This window comes from Sceloporus occidentalis, unplaced genomic scaffold (assembly GCF_023333645.1).
Source record: "Sceloporus occidentalis isolate IW3139 unplaced genomic scaffold, rSceOcc1.0.p SCAF_2, whole genome shotgun sequence".
Taxonomy (NCBI): Eukaryota; Metazoa; Chordata; class Lepidosauria; order Squamata; family Phrynosomatidae; genus Sceloporus; species Sceloporus occidentalis.
Genome location: NW_028316982.1, coordinates 63569354 through 63586991, shown reverse-complemented (window position 1 = coordinate 63586991; position 17638 = coordinate 63569354). Strand labels below are relative to the sequence as shown.

General features: G+C 38.3%; 1 protein-coding gene across 4 annotated transcripts in view; it reads right to left on the bottom strand.

Annotated features, from left to right (window-relative positions):
* The window catches only part of LOC149318478 (E3 ubiquitin-protein ligase NEURL1-like), a 184839-nt gene that overhangs the window by 52811 nt on the left and 114390 nt on the right, over positions 1-17638 (bottom strand). For 3 of the 4 annotated variants that reach the window (XM_089509803.1, XM_089509800.1, XM_089509801.1), the window contains exons 2-4: positions 6274-6515; positions 5296-5370; positions 1375-1696 (exon numbers count right to left, since the gene is read on the bottom strand). In XM_089509803.1, coding sequence (XP_089365929.1) covers positions 1375-1696; positions 5296-5370; positions 6274-6515 — 639 coding nt within the window. The remainder of the gene's footprint in view (positions 1-1374; positions 1697-5295; positions 5371-6273; positions 6516-17638) is intronic. The other variant, XM_089509802.1, reaches the window with a different exon arrangement.

Below are 17638 nucleotides of genomic sequence, written 5' to 3'. Positions count from 1 at the left end.
TTACAGAAAACATTCCAAACTTCAGAATGTGCACGATAGTCTGTCATAACAGAAATACTCTTATTAATGATATTTATTTTCATAGTGATTTATTACTTCCAACCCCACTGTGTTTGCTTGGCCTTGGATATTTTTGAGAAAAAGAGTTAAAAATGTAAGGCTCACAAAAATGGCATTATGTAGCACTTCCAACATAGAAGATGGGCTAATATTCTACAGAGGTATAGCCAAAAACATGGACTAAGTTTTGCCCTGCTATCTGGGGAAAATGTGGCAGAAACACCACAGGAGTTTGTTCTCCAGCTTTATTTGGCCATAGTTAAGGATCAAGGTGGGAGATTGTTTTAAAGTTGTGGTGACCAGCATACAGACTAAGAATTCTCTACCATTCACATAATGCTCGACTGCTCCATAACATAGACTACACAACTTCCAATTTAAAGATCATTTTATACTATTTCCAGAGAGGTAGTTGTGTTGGTCTGTTGGGGCTAAAAACAACCAAACCCTTCTAGCATCTTAAAGATGAACAGATCTGTTAAAACTCCAATCTGCTTTACAGACAGAAGGTCCCCAGTGCAATCCCAGCCATCTCCATTTAAAAGAATGTGATACAGAAATCCTCTTCCTGAAACTGGGGAGAGCCACTATCAGCCAAAGCAGACTGTTCTAATTTAGAAGGACAAACAGTTTTATTTGGTGTAAAGAGATCATTAGCAGGAGATGGACAGACCAGTGGAGAACAGGGGGTCTTGTAGATGTCTCATCTGCAGAGTCACCATATGTTCAGATTGACTCGAGGGTGGTTAACAAACAACAACAACAAAAAGTACTTGCTATGTTTCTGCCTGTCATTCAGGCCCAATGGCAATGAAATACAAGAACCAGTGACAATTCTCTGGGATATTTAAGGTAGGCAAAATTAAAGTGTATATGCATGAATGGGCACGCAAACACAAACACATATCTGCCATTAAATATAACGTTATACACATCTCATGAAGTGGAATGAATTCCACATAGAGTTTCTGTTACCATAAATCAGCTTGTTATGTTGGTGTCACAAGCCTTTATTGTTCCACAGGACATGTCTTGTCATTTTTGGCCTCTACTAGCATCAAGAAAGGTCAACACTTATGACATTTCAAGGAAGACAGTTTAACCATAGTCTCTTTTTAACTCATGCAGGACAGAAAGAATCTGAGGACCTGACCTGCATGATTAGGTAGTGACTTCAAAAATGGCAAAGTGTGATTCCACTGGTCAGCCACTTGGACTATCATTCAGGTAACACAAAGAATCAAAAGATTAGTTGTGTACAACACAAAAGCTTAGCTGCCCTCAACAAAGCTACATTTCCAGAAATGCACCTACCTAGTAACTGCACTCCACGTGTGAGTCCATACACATCAATCAAAGCCCACAGTGGTTCGGTGGTCCTTACCCCACTGAAGAACAACATGGCAGCGGAGTCATTAACCCGATAAAATACACGTCCCTTTTTGTCCACCCAGAATGCTATGATATTTCCTTCATTTGCAAATTCTTCTGGGAGAGCCTTGGCCCAGAATCCACTCTGAGAAACCAGGTCTGGACAGGCATACTTGGGCAGGGTTTCTGGGTTAATCCTAGAGGGATCCTTGGAGGTAAATCCAAGTCGAAGAGCCCCACTCCAACAGCATTGCTTCTTTGTGATCTAAACAAGAAGGAAAAGGCAACAAAATCAGGAAAATTTTCTTGCATTTTTCATTAGAGGACATAATGTGTCATGAGGATATAGAATAGGGGTGTGTATTAAATGAATGAGAGCCAGAATGGTGTGGTGATCTGAGTGTTGGACTAGGACACTGGTAAATCAGAGTTTGAATACCCACTCAGCCATGGAAACCCACTGGGTGACCTTCAGCAAGTCACACTCAGAGGAAGGCAAGGATAAAACCCTCTGAACAATTTTTGCCAAGAAAGCCCCATGATAGGGTCACCTTAGGGTCGTAATGAGTCAAAAATGTCTTGAAGACATGCAATAATAACAAATGAATCCTTGTGATAATGGGGTGAGGATTTCAGCATATGTGAAAGAATGCTGGAGGCCTGAGACAGCTGTCCCTCTACAAGAAATACTGAAATACTGGATATTACTGTGTCATGGGAAGGAGAGCTGTATAATGAATTTTATTAATGCTTTGTAAGTAATGTGAAGATTTGATAAAATATGTGGAATTATCCTAGAGCTTGAAATATTACTTTTTAAAAGCACATTTTGCACATTACTCAATGCAGGATTTTTTTTAAAAAACAGTTAATTATTTTTATTGGGGATTAAGTTGATGAACTACCTATTGCCTTTCTTGTTCTTAGGTTTCACTGCTGGAGGAGGGGAAGAACCCTTAAAACTAACAATAGAATGGCATAAAAACTGCCAAATTTCTGTGAAAATAATTGCAAAAATGTCCCTTTAAAGTAACAGTAACATATCAACGTAACTAGAAAAGTTAGTTATTGCATCAATAAAGACATTTTGTTACTACAGTGACTACGTTCATTTTGTGAGGTGATTTTGGAGTCACATTTCTTTATCAAAACCTGTGATTTATATCAAATAGCTGCATACTTTGTAACATAGGGCCAGAACAGACAGGCGAAAATAAAGCTGCTTCGGGTCACTTTGGAGGAATTGTGTTTAAATGATGCATACATGGAGCCGCACCAAAGCCAGGCTCCAGTTCTAAGTCCAGTCCAGCTTTATTTTGGCCTGTCTGTCCAGGCCCTTCCAAGCTTTGGGTGCTCCAGTTAACACAGTGACATCTAGGAGCAATCATCTGAAGTTTCAAGGTTATCCTCACCCAATACCTACAATGCATCTTTCTAACTGTCCCTGCCTGTCCCTGGGTAGACATATATGTAACATAATTGATATATGGTGACCTTATAAATTGAAGACAGCTATGATGGCAGCAACAAATATGGATATGTGACTCAATCAACCATTCCTTGAGCTTCCTGGAGCCATGCTTGGAACTTCACATGATATACCAGAAGAGCTGTATGTTGATGGGCACCCCTTTCAAATGCTATGTGAACTGCTGGCTGTCAGAAGGAAAGGCTGGCAGGACATGCAACCTTGGGACTGGGAAGCACATAGCCAACAAGATTTTTGTCACTGGAATAGAAAATCCCTCTCCTTCTCTCTGCTCCTTCCATCTACTGATCTGACACATGGATGGGCCCAAGTGAACATCCCTTTTTTCTAATTCATTTACACTGGATGATTATTCCAAAGGCAGACAGATGCTGCTTGAGCAAACCAGCCAAGTCTTGCAAAAATGAAGGAATTAAAATCCATTCTTTAGAGGACAGTGCCAGAAAGCTGAGTGCAGCCTAAGCAAGAGGTATTTTAAGAACTCTGCAGTCCTTCAAAACAGAAAGAGAATGTAGTGCACAAGGGAATTTAATACTGAAATGAAATCACAGTAATCTGGTACTGCAGCTGTAAACATTTGAAGACAGTAGAAGGGCTGCATCAAGAGTTTTGTGAACTAGAGTTCTAGACATAATTGTAATAACAGCAATATTTAATGGCAGAAATAAAACTGAACAAAGACTACAATAATAATGCCCTGAAGAGTTTACACGTAGTAGTGTTTCAAGGATTTTATTTTTATTTATTTATTTAAATTGGCTACAAATATTTTGGGAGAATATACATTTAGCAAATGTTTTTATTTTATTTTATTTTATTTTATTTTTTGAGGAGTATAACTCTGAGAATGTCTTAACTAGCATGGCCATACTGGTACAGGGAACCTGGCTATGACCACAGCCAAATTTTTGTTATTGTTGAAGCATTGTTCTTCCAAAATCAGAGCAATTGACTACTGTACTTGTGCTTCCACACAGCATTTACATCTTATTATATCCTCATTTACATCTTGTGAAAGCAAAGATAAGTTGGGAAAGCATTTTTACTATACTTTGCACTCCTGTAGGCTGCACCAGAACAACACCAGAAGTGACATTACATCACCTCCAGCATTATGTTTGGCTGATTTTGATATTTATTTAGTTAATTTATATCCCTTCTTTCTCCTTCCACAGGAAACCCAAATTATAACTTTAAAAAAAAATTAGTACAAAAGTTTTAAATACAAACAATTCTGTTTAAAAAAACACAAAGATAAAACAATTTAAAACAATAAAAAGCAGAATCCTCCTATTTATGAAGTGTGAGCGAAATTTGGTTAGAACAAAAGAACTATGTTTTGCAAAATGTTAAGCATTTTGACCATCTGAGGCAAAAAAAAAAAAATAGCCAGGGAAAACTTTTGTGAAATATTTGGTTGAACTAGAAGCTTGGGGTGTGTCCTTGAGGGACTTCACAGCTGAAAAGATAGTTGGGACATCCTGCAGGTCACATTTTCCGCACCCAAGTTTGAACCTGCCCCCCAAACTGCAGCTTTATAGCAATGTCTATTCAGAAGCTTTGAAATGTTTCTTCAGGAGTAATCCCCATTCAGGATAATGGGACCTTAACCTAGGAAAATGAACTAGGATCTTGCACCTCTGCCATTAAAAAACAAAACAAGACACCCTTCACAAGTAATGAAAAATGCCTGCTCTCCCATCCAGGGCAGGGCAGAAGTGAAAGGGCAAGCAGACCTCTTGTCAGGCAGATATTCCAGGTATGTACAAGTACATACATACACATGCAAAGCACTCCTGCCTCTCCAGGTCACATAAATACCCAACTCCTTTCCAGACAAGCATTCTCTGAAGATGCCAGACACAAATGCTGGCAAAATGTCTGGAAGAAACTCTTCTAGAACATGGCCACATAGCCCGAAAAACCCACAAAAAACTATGGATGCCGGTCATGAAAGCCTTCGACTTCACACAGGAGAATCACTAAATGCACCTGAAGTGGTTTCACTGCTGTCCCATTCTTTCAACAATAACAATAAATAATAATAAAAAAACAACAATGAACGCTGTATTTTCTGTAGGCTGAGCAAAACCTGACAAAAAACCATCTCACCTTTTCATAAAAGGAGAGTGAAAGACAGCAAAGTATAGTCTTACTCTTAGAGAACTTCAAAAATGTTATGTTAATGCATGTTATTTCTTGAAATCAGCATTAAATGGATAATAGGATATATTTAGCTGAAGCACACTTTCCTCTACTTCACCTGTCAGTCTGGCTACAGCATCCTTTAACTTGATAGTTTGGCTGCAGCTAAATGCAATAAAGTGGGCCAACCATAGTAAACATACAAACAAGGAAACAAAGGCTGTAGTTACCCGCATTTTTAAAACCACCGTATTGTTTATAGCACCAGGGTATTGTTGTTTTTTATTGCAAATTCCCAGATGATACTGAGGAAAAAAAGAAATGTCAGCACACTATTATTGGCTTTGTACACTCTCTTATCTACACATGAAGCATGTATGTAAGCCAATAAAATGGGTAAATAAAACAGAACACCAGACACTCCAACCATGAATTGTTAAAAGCAATATTGTGCCAAGTGGAAGGGTGGGGAAACACACAGAAAGAAAGGCAGCACACCAGATCAGAGCATGTGCCACAGGATTTCAGCCAGGATACAAAGAAACTGGGGTAGCGGGGTGGTAGGGAGCTGATTTACAGTTTCATATTTCTTACTCTAAGGCATTTGCACTTGGCCACTGTCATATGCCTCAAAAAGAGTTAATAGGTGGATAGTATAAAACATGAGCACAATTGTTTTAATTATTTGGGAGCTGTGTGTTCCAAAACAGTTCCTCCAACAACCACCTACCTGTTGCTAAGGCGAAATCCCCAAGGTGATTCTTACAAGCAACATTAGGTTTTATCTGATCAGAAGGAAAAAACTGATCCTCTCAATGTAATTTGATATACCAAAGGCCAAATTAAACATTTGCTTGATGCACAGCTTGTGGCTAAATAAATTAAAAGCATGAGGCAGGAAGATCTTCATTTGCAATCAGGTCATGGGAAGTGGAGACTTATATTTTTCTTTTCCCAATGCAACTGGAACAAAAATCATTCCTCTACACACTACAATGCCTAGCAAAACCTCCTATTGGTAGAAAGGAATGGGAGGATTTCCCTAAGTGTTCCAGCTGAAATGGCTTGGATCTCAGATACCTTAGAGACTGCCGCTCCTATGCCCCAAGATCTGGTATAATAAGAAAGTACCAGTTCTTGTGAGAGCCTGGGATACTGTATTAGTTGGGTTCCCACAAAGCAGCATAGCAAGAAAGACATTCACTCACCTTGAGCCTGACTTGCTCATAGATAACAATGGGCCTGTTGCTGAACGTGATTGCATTGCAGAAGGAAGCTTGGCGCTTGACCGCCTTCTGTGTAGTGTCCATGATGATCTGTGAGCCCTTGGTGTGGGGGTGGAAAAGCAGCGGGCTGATTGAGAGTGCTCCACACTGTGGGATGGGCAGGCAGTGCTTCTGTTTGTGGTGACATCGGTGAGAGGAGGCAGGAAATGGTCCACCTATGGAGTCTACAACAGAAAAGAAAGAAGACAAAAAGTGAGATTTTCTTTTTTAAATGTTGAAGAAAGCCCTACTATGAAATCTATCAATGTTAAGCCATGAGGTTAATTTACAAGAGCCCTGCAGGGTAATCTTTTAAAGATAAACTCTGCCTAAGTTACCATACATAGGTCACTTAAGAGGACAATTCCATAAACAGACGTAAACATTGAAGGGTATGTGTAAATGACATTGTGTATGTGATATTAAAGAACTGGGTAAACTCAACCAAAAGTGTCATTGGGGACACTAGAGCCCTACACATAATAATAAGATTCAGTAACAGAATCTGGAATGAACAGTGCTAGGACAAACAACCCTAAAGAAAATAACAAACAGAAAGGAAGGTGAGGGAACACAGAGAATAGAAACACAAAATAGCAATGAACTGACAGATTCCCCTCCCCTTCAAAAAACATGGCATGCTGTCTTTTGCCCTTAGCTTGGCTACAGGGTAAGAAAATGAAATCAATGGATTTAGAACCCATAAGTTTGAAAGTCATTTCATCCTTTAGTGGGACTCAGGTGCAAGAAGGAAGAATACTAAGATCTGGAGCTTCATAAATATAGGCACACACAAATGGTGAAGGTCCTCTCATGGATCCCTTATGGCATGGAATCAGGCTTCCATTATAGGGCAGTTCTGCTGAGATGAATACAGTCAGAATGTGTCAGTGCTCAACAAGTGGTGATATTCTGTATGAGTATACAAGAGAACAGATCTATATGGTCAATGACAACAGTCTGGTAGTGTAAGCAAAAAAAGACCTGGCAAAAGAGGTTTAACTCCAGAAAGTAGAGAAAGGTAAAAAAAAATCGACAAAAGTTTTAGGTAACATGCCAGGTGAACCCTGTGGGTGGTGACTCTTGGTGACTATAAATGTGGACTCAGTTATGAAGAGTGGTTTCAAGAATTGCCAGCATTCCCAGAATGGTGTTCAAAGAATACCAGAATTCAGGGACAATTATGGGGAGCAGGTAGAAGCACAAAGGGAACCATGACCTTAGGGATGCTCAGAATGAGAATGTAAAAAGCAGTTGAATCATGAGAATGAAAAGGAACTTTCCAGAAGTTTTTTGCATTCCAGTTTCTTATTTTAATTTAGGCAGGTTGGTTAAGTGTTACAAAAAGCATGCTTCCAGTTTGGTAGTGATTCCTACAACAAAGTTCCTGAAATACCTTGATACTTTAACCAGCTGATCTTTCTTAAGGTGGAGGGCTTTTATATTGCACCATATTTCCTGGGCTGCCCAACTAAGGTGATAAAATGGAAGTCTAGAAGATATTTGCATATTGCAGAAGAGCAATACCTTTTAATTACAGTAGGAAAAAAAGTCTTCAATTATGATAACGTCAGCTTCAGCTATAATAAAGGAGGGTAGCATAACGATTAATATCCGGTTCTTGTTTCTCTTAACTGCTCAGGCAGCCTTTTCCAGAACAGAACATATTAGACAAGGAACAAGGTAATTTGTTCTCAAATTCAAAATACAGAATGAACGTTTACATGCTCTTGCAGCTGGTTTCTCAGTAACAAGCTGCTATGCAAAGCAATCTTTTTACTACCAAAACTTGTTGATCATGTGGATGCCAAGTAGACTGTGGAGGGTGGAAATACAAACCAGGTAAAGTATGCAGGGAAGGGGGATGCAGAGTCGATCATTATGTAATGGATGAATGGAGTCTAAAATCCAACAACCTTCTAAATACATATTCTTTTTATTAAGTGATGGGTAATGGTAGTCTTCCAGATGTTGTAGGACTGTAACTCCTAGAATTCCTCATTGCCAATGATAGATTGAGCTGCTTGAAGCTGCTGTCATCTAACATTTGAAGTGTGTTGTCCACCTCTGCTTTATGGCATTCTCTGAAAGCTCAGAAAATGTTTCTACTTTAAGGCAACATCTTCAATGGGGTACGCTGATACCATGTACTAAGAGAATGGGTGGTGTGGTGTAAGAGCCACAACAGCTCATTTGTCTCCTTTCTGACTGATTTTAGAAGAGAGTCTAAAGAAGACTAAGAGAGTCTTCAGGTGTTCAATTAGTGTCCAACAGAACCACAGATTTATTCAAAGATCATTATGGATGTAGCAGAGTACTACAGTGTATAAGGACTCTGTACAGATGCTTTCAAAAGAGTTGGATGTCGATGTCAGTTTAGGTGAATGAGGGCAGAACTTTAAAAAATCTTTGAAGAGCACTGGAGTCAGAGTGGAAGAAGGGATCTGTGATCGTAAAGGAAGTAAATAGCCAACCCTAGCAAGGGGAGCTCCCTATATTTTTGGTTTATAATGTCCATCATCCCTAGCCAATATAACCAGCCTGGCTGCGGATGATGGGTTTGTAGCTCAACACATCTGAGGGATGCTAGGTTGGGGAAGACTGCAGTAAAACAAACATTAAAACAAAGATGACCAAAGAAAGCAAAGGAGGATTATGTCCCTCACTTCCACAAGCTGAAGCAGTCTTCTCTAAGCCAGCCTTTGGATATAAATACAGGTCAATTGTTAAGAAACAGATACTGACTGCAAAACTAGCTTTTGAGCACATGGCCCTGAAGTGACAGCACAGTCTTCATAGCTGGGAAGATTTAAGAGCAGCAGAAATGACAGAAGTGTAGCAGTGAGATGAAAGGCAGCCTTCCCTGAGGAACAGGGTCAGGTTGAATGAGTCATTTAGCTTTTCTTCTGGTCTGTGGCTTATAAAGACACACTGCAGTTCTGTCATTAATGCCATTTTGTGTAACAGTTTTGCATTCTTTCTTTATATTAATATAAGTCTGATATCTGATTATTAAGAAGACAGACAGGAAAGCCCCTCCAGCCAACTACCATGCATTCAGAATGAATGTTGTGGGGTGGACAGTTGAATGGCCAGGCCTTCCATTGATAAATGTGAAAGTGATGCCTTAGGCAGCTTATTTTCAATGCCAAAAAAGGGCAGCACATTTTTGTTATTTACTTTGTTATTATGGTGTTTCCAATACCAGCCATGGTGAGAGGCACTTGTGCAATTTACTGTCTCATGAAGTTGGATGGATTTGGGCACTGAAATTTTACTGAAGAACAGGAGATTTGTTCCTCTGCTTTATGCAGCAAAATGTCATGGGCCCGCCTTGTGGACCCCACAAAATCTATTTATAAACTAGAATATTTTTTAAAATCCATATGCACTATAGAATTATATAGAGTTGGAAAAGACTACAAAGGTCATTAATCCACCCCTGCCATGCAGGAATATGCAACTAAAGTACTTCCAAAGGATGGCCATCCTACCTTTTTTTAAGAACTGCACAGAAGAAGAATCCACCACACTCTTCCACTAACAAACAATTCTTATAGTCAAGAAATTCTTCCTAATGTTTCAGTGGAATCTCTTTTCTTATAATTTGTATCCACTGGTTTGTGTTCTAGTCTATAGCACAGTAGAAAACAAGCTCACGTAATCTTCCATATATTTAAATATGGCCATCACATATTTAAATATGACCATCATGTCACCTCTCAGTCCTCCCACCTCCAGGCTAAACTTATCAGGCTCTTCCTTAAAGGGTTTTGTTTCCAGACCTTTTACCATTTGGTCACCCTCCTTTGAACATATTGTAGCTTGTCAATACAGTCGGCCCTTCTTATACACAGATTTTTTATACATGGATTCAAGCATCCATGGTTTGAAAATGTTCAAAAAAAGTATAAATTTCAAATATCAAACTTTGATTTTCCAATTTGTATAAGGAACACCATTTTGCTATGTTATTATATTTAATGGGACTTGAGCATCCACGGATTTTGTTATCCAAGGGGGATCTTGGAACCAAACCCCAGCGTATAACAAGGGTCCACTGTATCATTCTTTATCCTGTGATGCCCAGAAGTAGACACTGTTTATCCAGAACAGGATAGAATAGAATATGTATTGTAAGCACCCCAGCCCTGGAATTCAGAATTCCTATTGCCATATATTTGTCAAGCTATACATCCTGAGACAAATTTAGTACTGCGCTACATTTATATTGATTTCCCTCAGAAATTCAACATGCTCTGCCCATTTTTAGTTTTAGATAACTGCTAAGATATTACTGCCGTAATAGAAGCCTTTCCTTTTACAGTCCAAATTAACATATATTTCCTGGACCACATAGATATTATATGTTAATTTGTATACTGCATGTTACTAGTTGCAATATTTGTAATTTATAGACTGTGCATTAACATGTATATTATATGTTTCATTATTGTTGTATGCTGTTTCGAAATTTTGGGGACTAAGGGGTTTATCCCTTCTCATAACACATACATATATACATATCAGGTCCGTGGAAAAGTGCAGTAATGACACAATAACTAAAGCCTCCTGCAGAAACATACTATTCTTTCACAATTTTGCCATTGATTATGATAAAAGGATCCCCCCCCACACAAAAAAAAGCAAAGATGGGATTTTGATTGCCTAGATATAGATATATTACTTTAAAAAAAAACAAATAGTTGCAATATTTGGTAAAACCACATGTATTTTTTTTTCTTGTATAACATTATTTTAAAAACATGGTAGTAGAGTGACCAAAACAGCTTGAAGCTTTCAATGCAGACTTCCAACAAACAGCTCCACATATGTCTGGTTTGACAGAACAGCTTTCTATAGCCCAGGGGAGCTAAGCTGTTCTGTAGGAATAGAAGAAAAGTACATATTTACTGTGATAAATTGGCACTGCCCAACACTGACAAAAATGACTCTTCAGAATATTCCCTGAGTGTTCAATAAGGATATTTTAGATGATTTCTGAAGGAGAGACAGGAAGAAAATAGCTCAGCAAAGGGATTTGCATGAGTCCATTAAAAAGAGCTGGTATTTTCCCGGTGCTGATAGTTTATAATCCAGAAACCTACTTGTAAAAAGAATTAAGAATTGAAGCACATCTATTGATGAAGGTTTCTCTATTCCAGTTTTAATGCAGCACTTTCTTAGGGATGACACTAAAGAAATATTATACCAGTGCCTGAAATCAATTTCCAAGTCCAATTAATTTTGAGCTAAAAATTAGAATATATTATATATTCCAATGCTGCATGTAACAATCAGAAAGGAGACAAGGATTGCAGCTGTAGGAAACATTTTGCAGCAATGGAAATGGGACAAAAATGACAACAATGGATGGGTAAATCAAGTGAATATCTTCCTTGCCAAAATTTAAGTACACACTCAAAGAGATACACCTGTATACCATTCCAACAGGCACTTTAACTTACCTGAAAGGTAGATGACTTTGGGCACTCTGTGCCAGGCTAAATTACTTCAGTTTACCATAAACTATTATGGGTGCAAGTTCCCATTCAAAACAGTATACCCGCGGATCTGATATCTGCAAACTTGATTATGCATAGAGGGGCGACCTCCGTTATTTACAATGGTGTGCGTGTGCATGGGGCACAGCCTTTTAAAGACTATAAGGCTTGAATACGTGCAAGCCTCTGTTTTCATGGGGAGGGCGGTACGGAATGGATCCCCCACATAAATGGAGGGCCAACTGTATAAACATTTTATAACTGCTCCCATGATGGGAAGCACCTAACATTTTCTAATCAGCCCAAGCATGAAATGCATCCATTCCTTTTTGGCTCAAAGGAGGTGCTTTGTGAAATATAGTTTGTCACTGTACCAAATTTGAGCCATATTCCAAGGGTGTATTATTAGATTTTCATTTCTTGCTGCCAGACAACACTTTAGCTACCAAAGATCACACAATTGCCATAACACAAGTGAAGCAAAGACATTTTGCTCCTGGTCACATTTAGGTGAGGAAAAGGTAAGGATAATAGCCTTCCTTTGTAGAGATCCTAATTTTAAGATAAAGTGGTCATAGCTCAGTGGAAGAGCACATGGCTTGTAGGATGTCCCAAGTTTTGAGTTCAGTAAATGGTACCTCCAGTTAAAAGGACCAGGTGATATAGAAGACATGTACACCTTGCATAATTCCCAAACAATACTGGACTTGACTAACAACACCTGGTCTAGTATGAAGTAGCCTATTCCTCTCCCTTACAATTTGGGGTTAATTGGCTTTTTTCCCCAATCAAATCCATATTTTTAACCAAGTTCCTGAGGCATTGGGGGTTCTGCACATTATGTGTTTTGTGCCAAGTCCTGAAATCTTTTAACTGGTACATGTCCATTCACCCACCCAACCTCACCTCATATTTGGTTCATTCACCCTTGAAGAGATATCGAGCATGCTTGGACTGTACACACATACAATGTTAAAATACAGAATTAGAATTTCTTATTCGACATAGTAGTCTCCTGATCATCAGCAATGATGAATCCAAAAAAGACATCAAACGATTGTTTTTTAAAAAGTGGTTAACACTTGTGTTCTGTCACCAAGCACTTTAGAAAGTAGATATGGACAGACACAGCATATAAACCACCCTGTCAAAAGACAAAAGTCCATTGAAAAGCAACAAATGATTGGGTAGAGAACAGCATGAAGACTACCCATGATTGCATTTTATCTCCCCCTAGAGACTTTGTTGGACATCATCCATTTCCTGAACTCTGTTGGATGGGGGGGGGGGCAACCCATTTTTATGCCCCCTGAACAACTGGTTTTGAATGTGTGACACATTCAATCACCGCTGACACACAACCCTTTTAAACTATTGCCATACATCAACAAGTTATGTCACAACACAGACAAATGTCAAGAAATACTGTAAGCTTCCCAGAAAGCTAGACTAAAATGAATGTGCAGTCTGATTCACCAGAGATCTTCTAATGTTCTTATATAAAAAAAAAAAACAGTGCTTTCCTTTATGGTTTTAATGAATATAGCAGAGCCTGATGTATTCTACCCATTTGTTCTTTAATCTTATATACACTTACCTGGGAATGAGCGCAGACTAGTCCTTCCAGCTGAGTAAACGTGGATTGCATCTGTTCTAAACACATTGCATTTGTTCTAAACATTTTTCATATTCATCCATGAAAGTATTTACTTATTTCATTTATTAGCAACACTAGTGCCGAGGCTCTCTAGATAACACACTTAATAAACAACACAATAAAACTATTACACTGTGAATTTGATATATTTTGTTCTTAAGCATCTGCTTTGTTGATGATAGAGGAAAAATCCACAATTTTTTAAAGAGAGACCTTCCTTGTTTCATGGCACTGTGATCAAGGCACTCAACATAAAACCCTTCCAGAGACAGGCTTCTGCAGTTCAACTTTACCACAGCAGGACTCTCACAGACATGCGACATTCTGCAACAGTATGAAACTGATCATCCTGCAATAGTCTAGGGCCTAGGGCTCTCCTGACCAGGCATATACACATAAGGGAAATACAGATAAAGGCAGGGTTGATATCTTTATAGTTCAACAAGAAATTTTAAAGAATTGGGTGACAAAGAAGACAATGTCATTGGGTAGTCCAAGACATTTTTCTGCCTGAAGCAAAAACAAGATGGTGCTCCTTCTTTTGTTCCACATACAGAAATTGGCTGAACCGTCTGCTGAATACTGGCAATGGGATAACATCCACTACCAAGCCTGAGGGCAGAAACAAAGCTTAGGTGACTAGGGACTTTATTGCATGTAATTTTCATGCTTCCTTAATATCAAAATCGGCCACCAGAGCACTGTTGGACGGGTGATGGTCAGGCAGCAGTGCAGCAGCAATTTTGCATGTGGTAAAATCAGTTTTAACGTGGTCCAGCCTGATCCCATCCTGTGCCCAAGTTGGCATGAAAATTATATGTGACAAACTCCTAGAACAGTGCAGCAAACTGGACACTGTCCAAAGGGTGAGACTCACCAGGATGTTCCTGAGTAACATCCAAGGTATCGTTGTTGCTACCCACCACCTGAAATAGTTTTCTCATTCCTTCTAACAGTAAGGCTGGTACATATTTTTGCTTTGTTTTAGGAAGCAACCATGGTTTGGGGGGGGGGGGGAGCTGGAAGCAGCAACAAGAAATACTATATAAAAGCAATTATAATATGAGAGTCATAAGAGATATATATGATATTGGCCTCCATTGCATGTCTTGCAATGTGATACCATTTAACAGAAATATGCTAAAACAGAAGCTCTCATTTATATTGTATGGCCACTAGTGTAAATAGCAGTTCACACTTCAAACACTAGTTGTGTAAAAGGAAATTCCAGCTGTGAGTATTTTATGGCCATGTTTTATTTCCATAGTCTACAAATCAATGTAACAGTTGTTTGCTTCCCTTCAGAGGGCCTCTGACAGAGTACACTCCTTTTGTTAAAAAAAAATCTTGCTGCTAAATATAAACCAGCAGTTAATCTTTTGGAAGAAAGAAAGAAGAAATACTAGTCATAGTATTTGGGGATCTAGTTCTGGAATATTTGTAAAACAGCCAGCATTCTCTTCCAGTTTAAATACATTTTAATGGAAAGCCTATCCTGGGCACATTTTCCATGCACAGTGCGGTAACTTGGAAGCCATCCTACTAAATTCCAGCAAATATACAAGACAGAATTAAGATCAGAGAAATTTAAAGCTAAACCTTTCATATACTTAAAAAGCTGGAGGAAGGAGAAACAACTAGAATAAAGAGAATAAATTAATATTTCAAAATCATTTTAAGAATTAAGAATTAAACTGTCATTAACATGCTATAGAAGAAAATGACTCAAGGCTATAGAAAAGGACTTAAAGGTTCACTGTGAATAAGAGCTGCATTTGTGGTATTGTGTGCCACAGAGAAACCATGAATTTATAAATGTGAAATTCTATCCATCCATGTGTACTGTAGCTTGCTCTATGTCATTTATGAGATCAGAACTTTGGTCTGTAAGTCCTTGTTTCATTCCATGATTGAAAGCTAATTACCTTCTACCAGTCAACAGAAACGAGAAGGATTTTCTCTATGGAGCCCTGAAAGGGACTTTTTTTCTCTCCCATGTACATAAAGTGAATCACACGGTGTTAACCAATTCAGGCCAGCTGTAATGGTCAGTTGCAATTTCCCATAGTTTAGGAATGAACATCCACAAGCCAAGTAATGTTTAGTTGCACACAGAATGAAATCTGGAGCCCCGAAAGACAATAGATCTGTTGGACTTGTCAAGTCAAGAACATCCCAGGTATCATTACTGTTGGTCAGAATCTATTAATTATATTAGAAACATGAAGTGTAAGAAATAGCTGTCTGGTTAAAAATTAAGTTTCTGAAGCTCTGAAGTGAGCAGAGAACAAACATTCCCTAGCTTTGTTCTTAACACCTTCACAAATACTGATTTTTAACAACATTTAGAAGTTGTAGCCCAGTCAAATGTACTTTTCCAAGCAAAAGGGGAGAGATCGAAACTCTGCTTCAAATGGATTGCACCCATTTGCTCATGCCCAACATTTTTTTTTACAACCAAGTTGTGTAATATATCTTCTCCTCCAAATCATCATCATTGTAATCGTAACCATACTACCAATGATCACCAAGTATTTTGGGGAGGGGAAGATGATGGTAGCAAGGATTGGTGATCATAGATGAAAAAGGCAATCTATATATATCTCTTATTCAGTAGCATAGATTTAGTAAAGAGAGATTAGATGGCCACCTTTCCAGGTGGTTTAGGAATGGATGCCAGTGTGGCAAGGTGTTGGACTAGTTCTTGAAATGCCTTGAGTCTCTGTGATTCTATGATCCTGTGATTGAAATCCTGTTGACTTTAATGACACACCTTTAAAATTTAATGTATCTCAGATATGGTTTCAGTGTTTTCTTTGGAGAGAGGGGAAGAGAGTAAGATCAGACAGACCGAAGGGGAGGGAAGAAAAATAAAGATTATGTGTAGCGCAACACTGAAGTCAAACCTAAATGATTACAGCAAAATGTTCATGTCACCTGGTGACATACACCATAGATTGTATCTTGAAGAACAGAAATGTCTAATTGTTGAGCATCTAATTAAAGTATTTAATGGATTTACTATAACAAAACATTTGAAGGGAACTGACATAGCACTTAAAGGGGGGATGGTAAAAGCCAGAAAATCACAGGCTCACCAACATCCATGGGTTTGTTCATGGAAAACCACTAATAATTTATAGAAGAAAAAAGCTTGCTGGGGAATAATCAGCAAGGCATTTGAAAACAAAAGTCCTACCACATTAATATTTTGGAATTTTGTGTAAGTAAGCATGCGGGCAAGAAGTTGTCTGGTAACCACCGAATACTTGGACTTGCAAAATGATTTTGCTAAAGGCCTTCAAATAAGAATGGACACAGAGTAAATGTAGCAATCATAAGGATAAGAGAACTGGTTTCTTGAAGACCAGTAACTGGTCTAAGAACAAATAGCAGGGGAATGGAGTAAACAGTGAATTGTTATTATGGAGGGAAGTAATGGGATGTCCAAGTCTAAAAACATTAGGAAAGAGATAGGAAACAACATAATAATCATTCTTTCATGTTAATTTATGATGTGGCTATATTTTCTCATTCTCCTTTCTCAAAATCTATATGGTAAAGCTGAGAAAGGTGTAGTGAGAGCATGTCCCTTACAAGAAAAATCAGGTTGTACATTTGCATTCTGTTTGTCAAATGCCAAATCTACCCCAAAATTTTGTATAGCCCAGCATTTGATGCTGAATAGTAAGTGCTTGATCTCTACATAGAACAGTGCTGCCATGTGGAAAACACATGACTTTTAGTAATGAAGGTACTACTTATAAAACACGTTAAAAATCTAAATGTTCACATAATTTGTGACAGATCAAGTTTAACAATCCCTACTATTTATATAGAAAAAACATGCTGTTTCTGTATTTTTAAAGTCAAGACGCATCGTCCTCAATATTCTGGCGGTGTATGGACCTCATATAAATATCTACCTGTTGCCATTCTTTCTATATAGTTACAAGCCTTTGCTCAGTAGTATCTGCTTTGAACGCTCAGAGAAAAGAAAAGTTTTACACATTTCTGTTTTCATTTCAAGGACAACTGCTTAATCATTACAATATCTCTGCAATAGAGGATTTCTGTTATGTCTTAACTATGGTAACTCTAGACCCAAATTAATTAATTAATGTTCTTTGCTCCTATTGCTAAACAA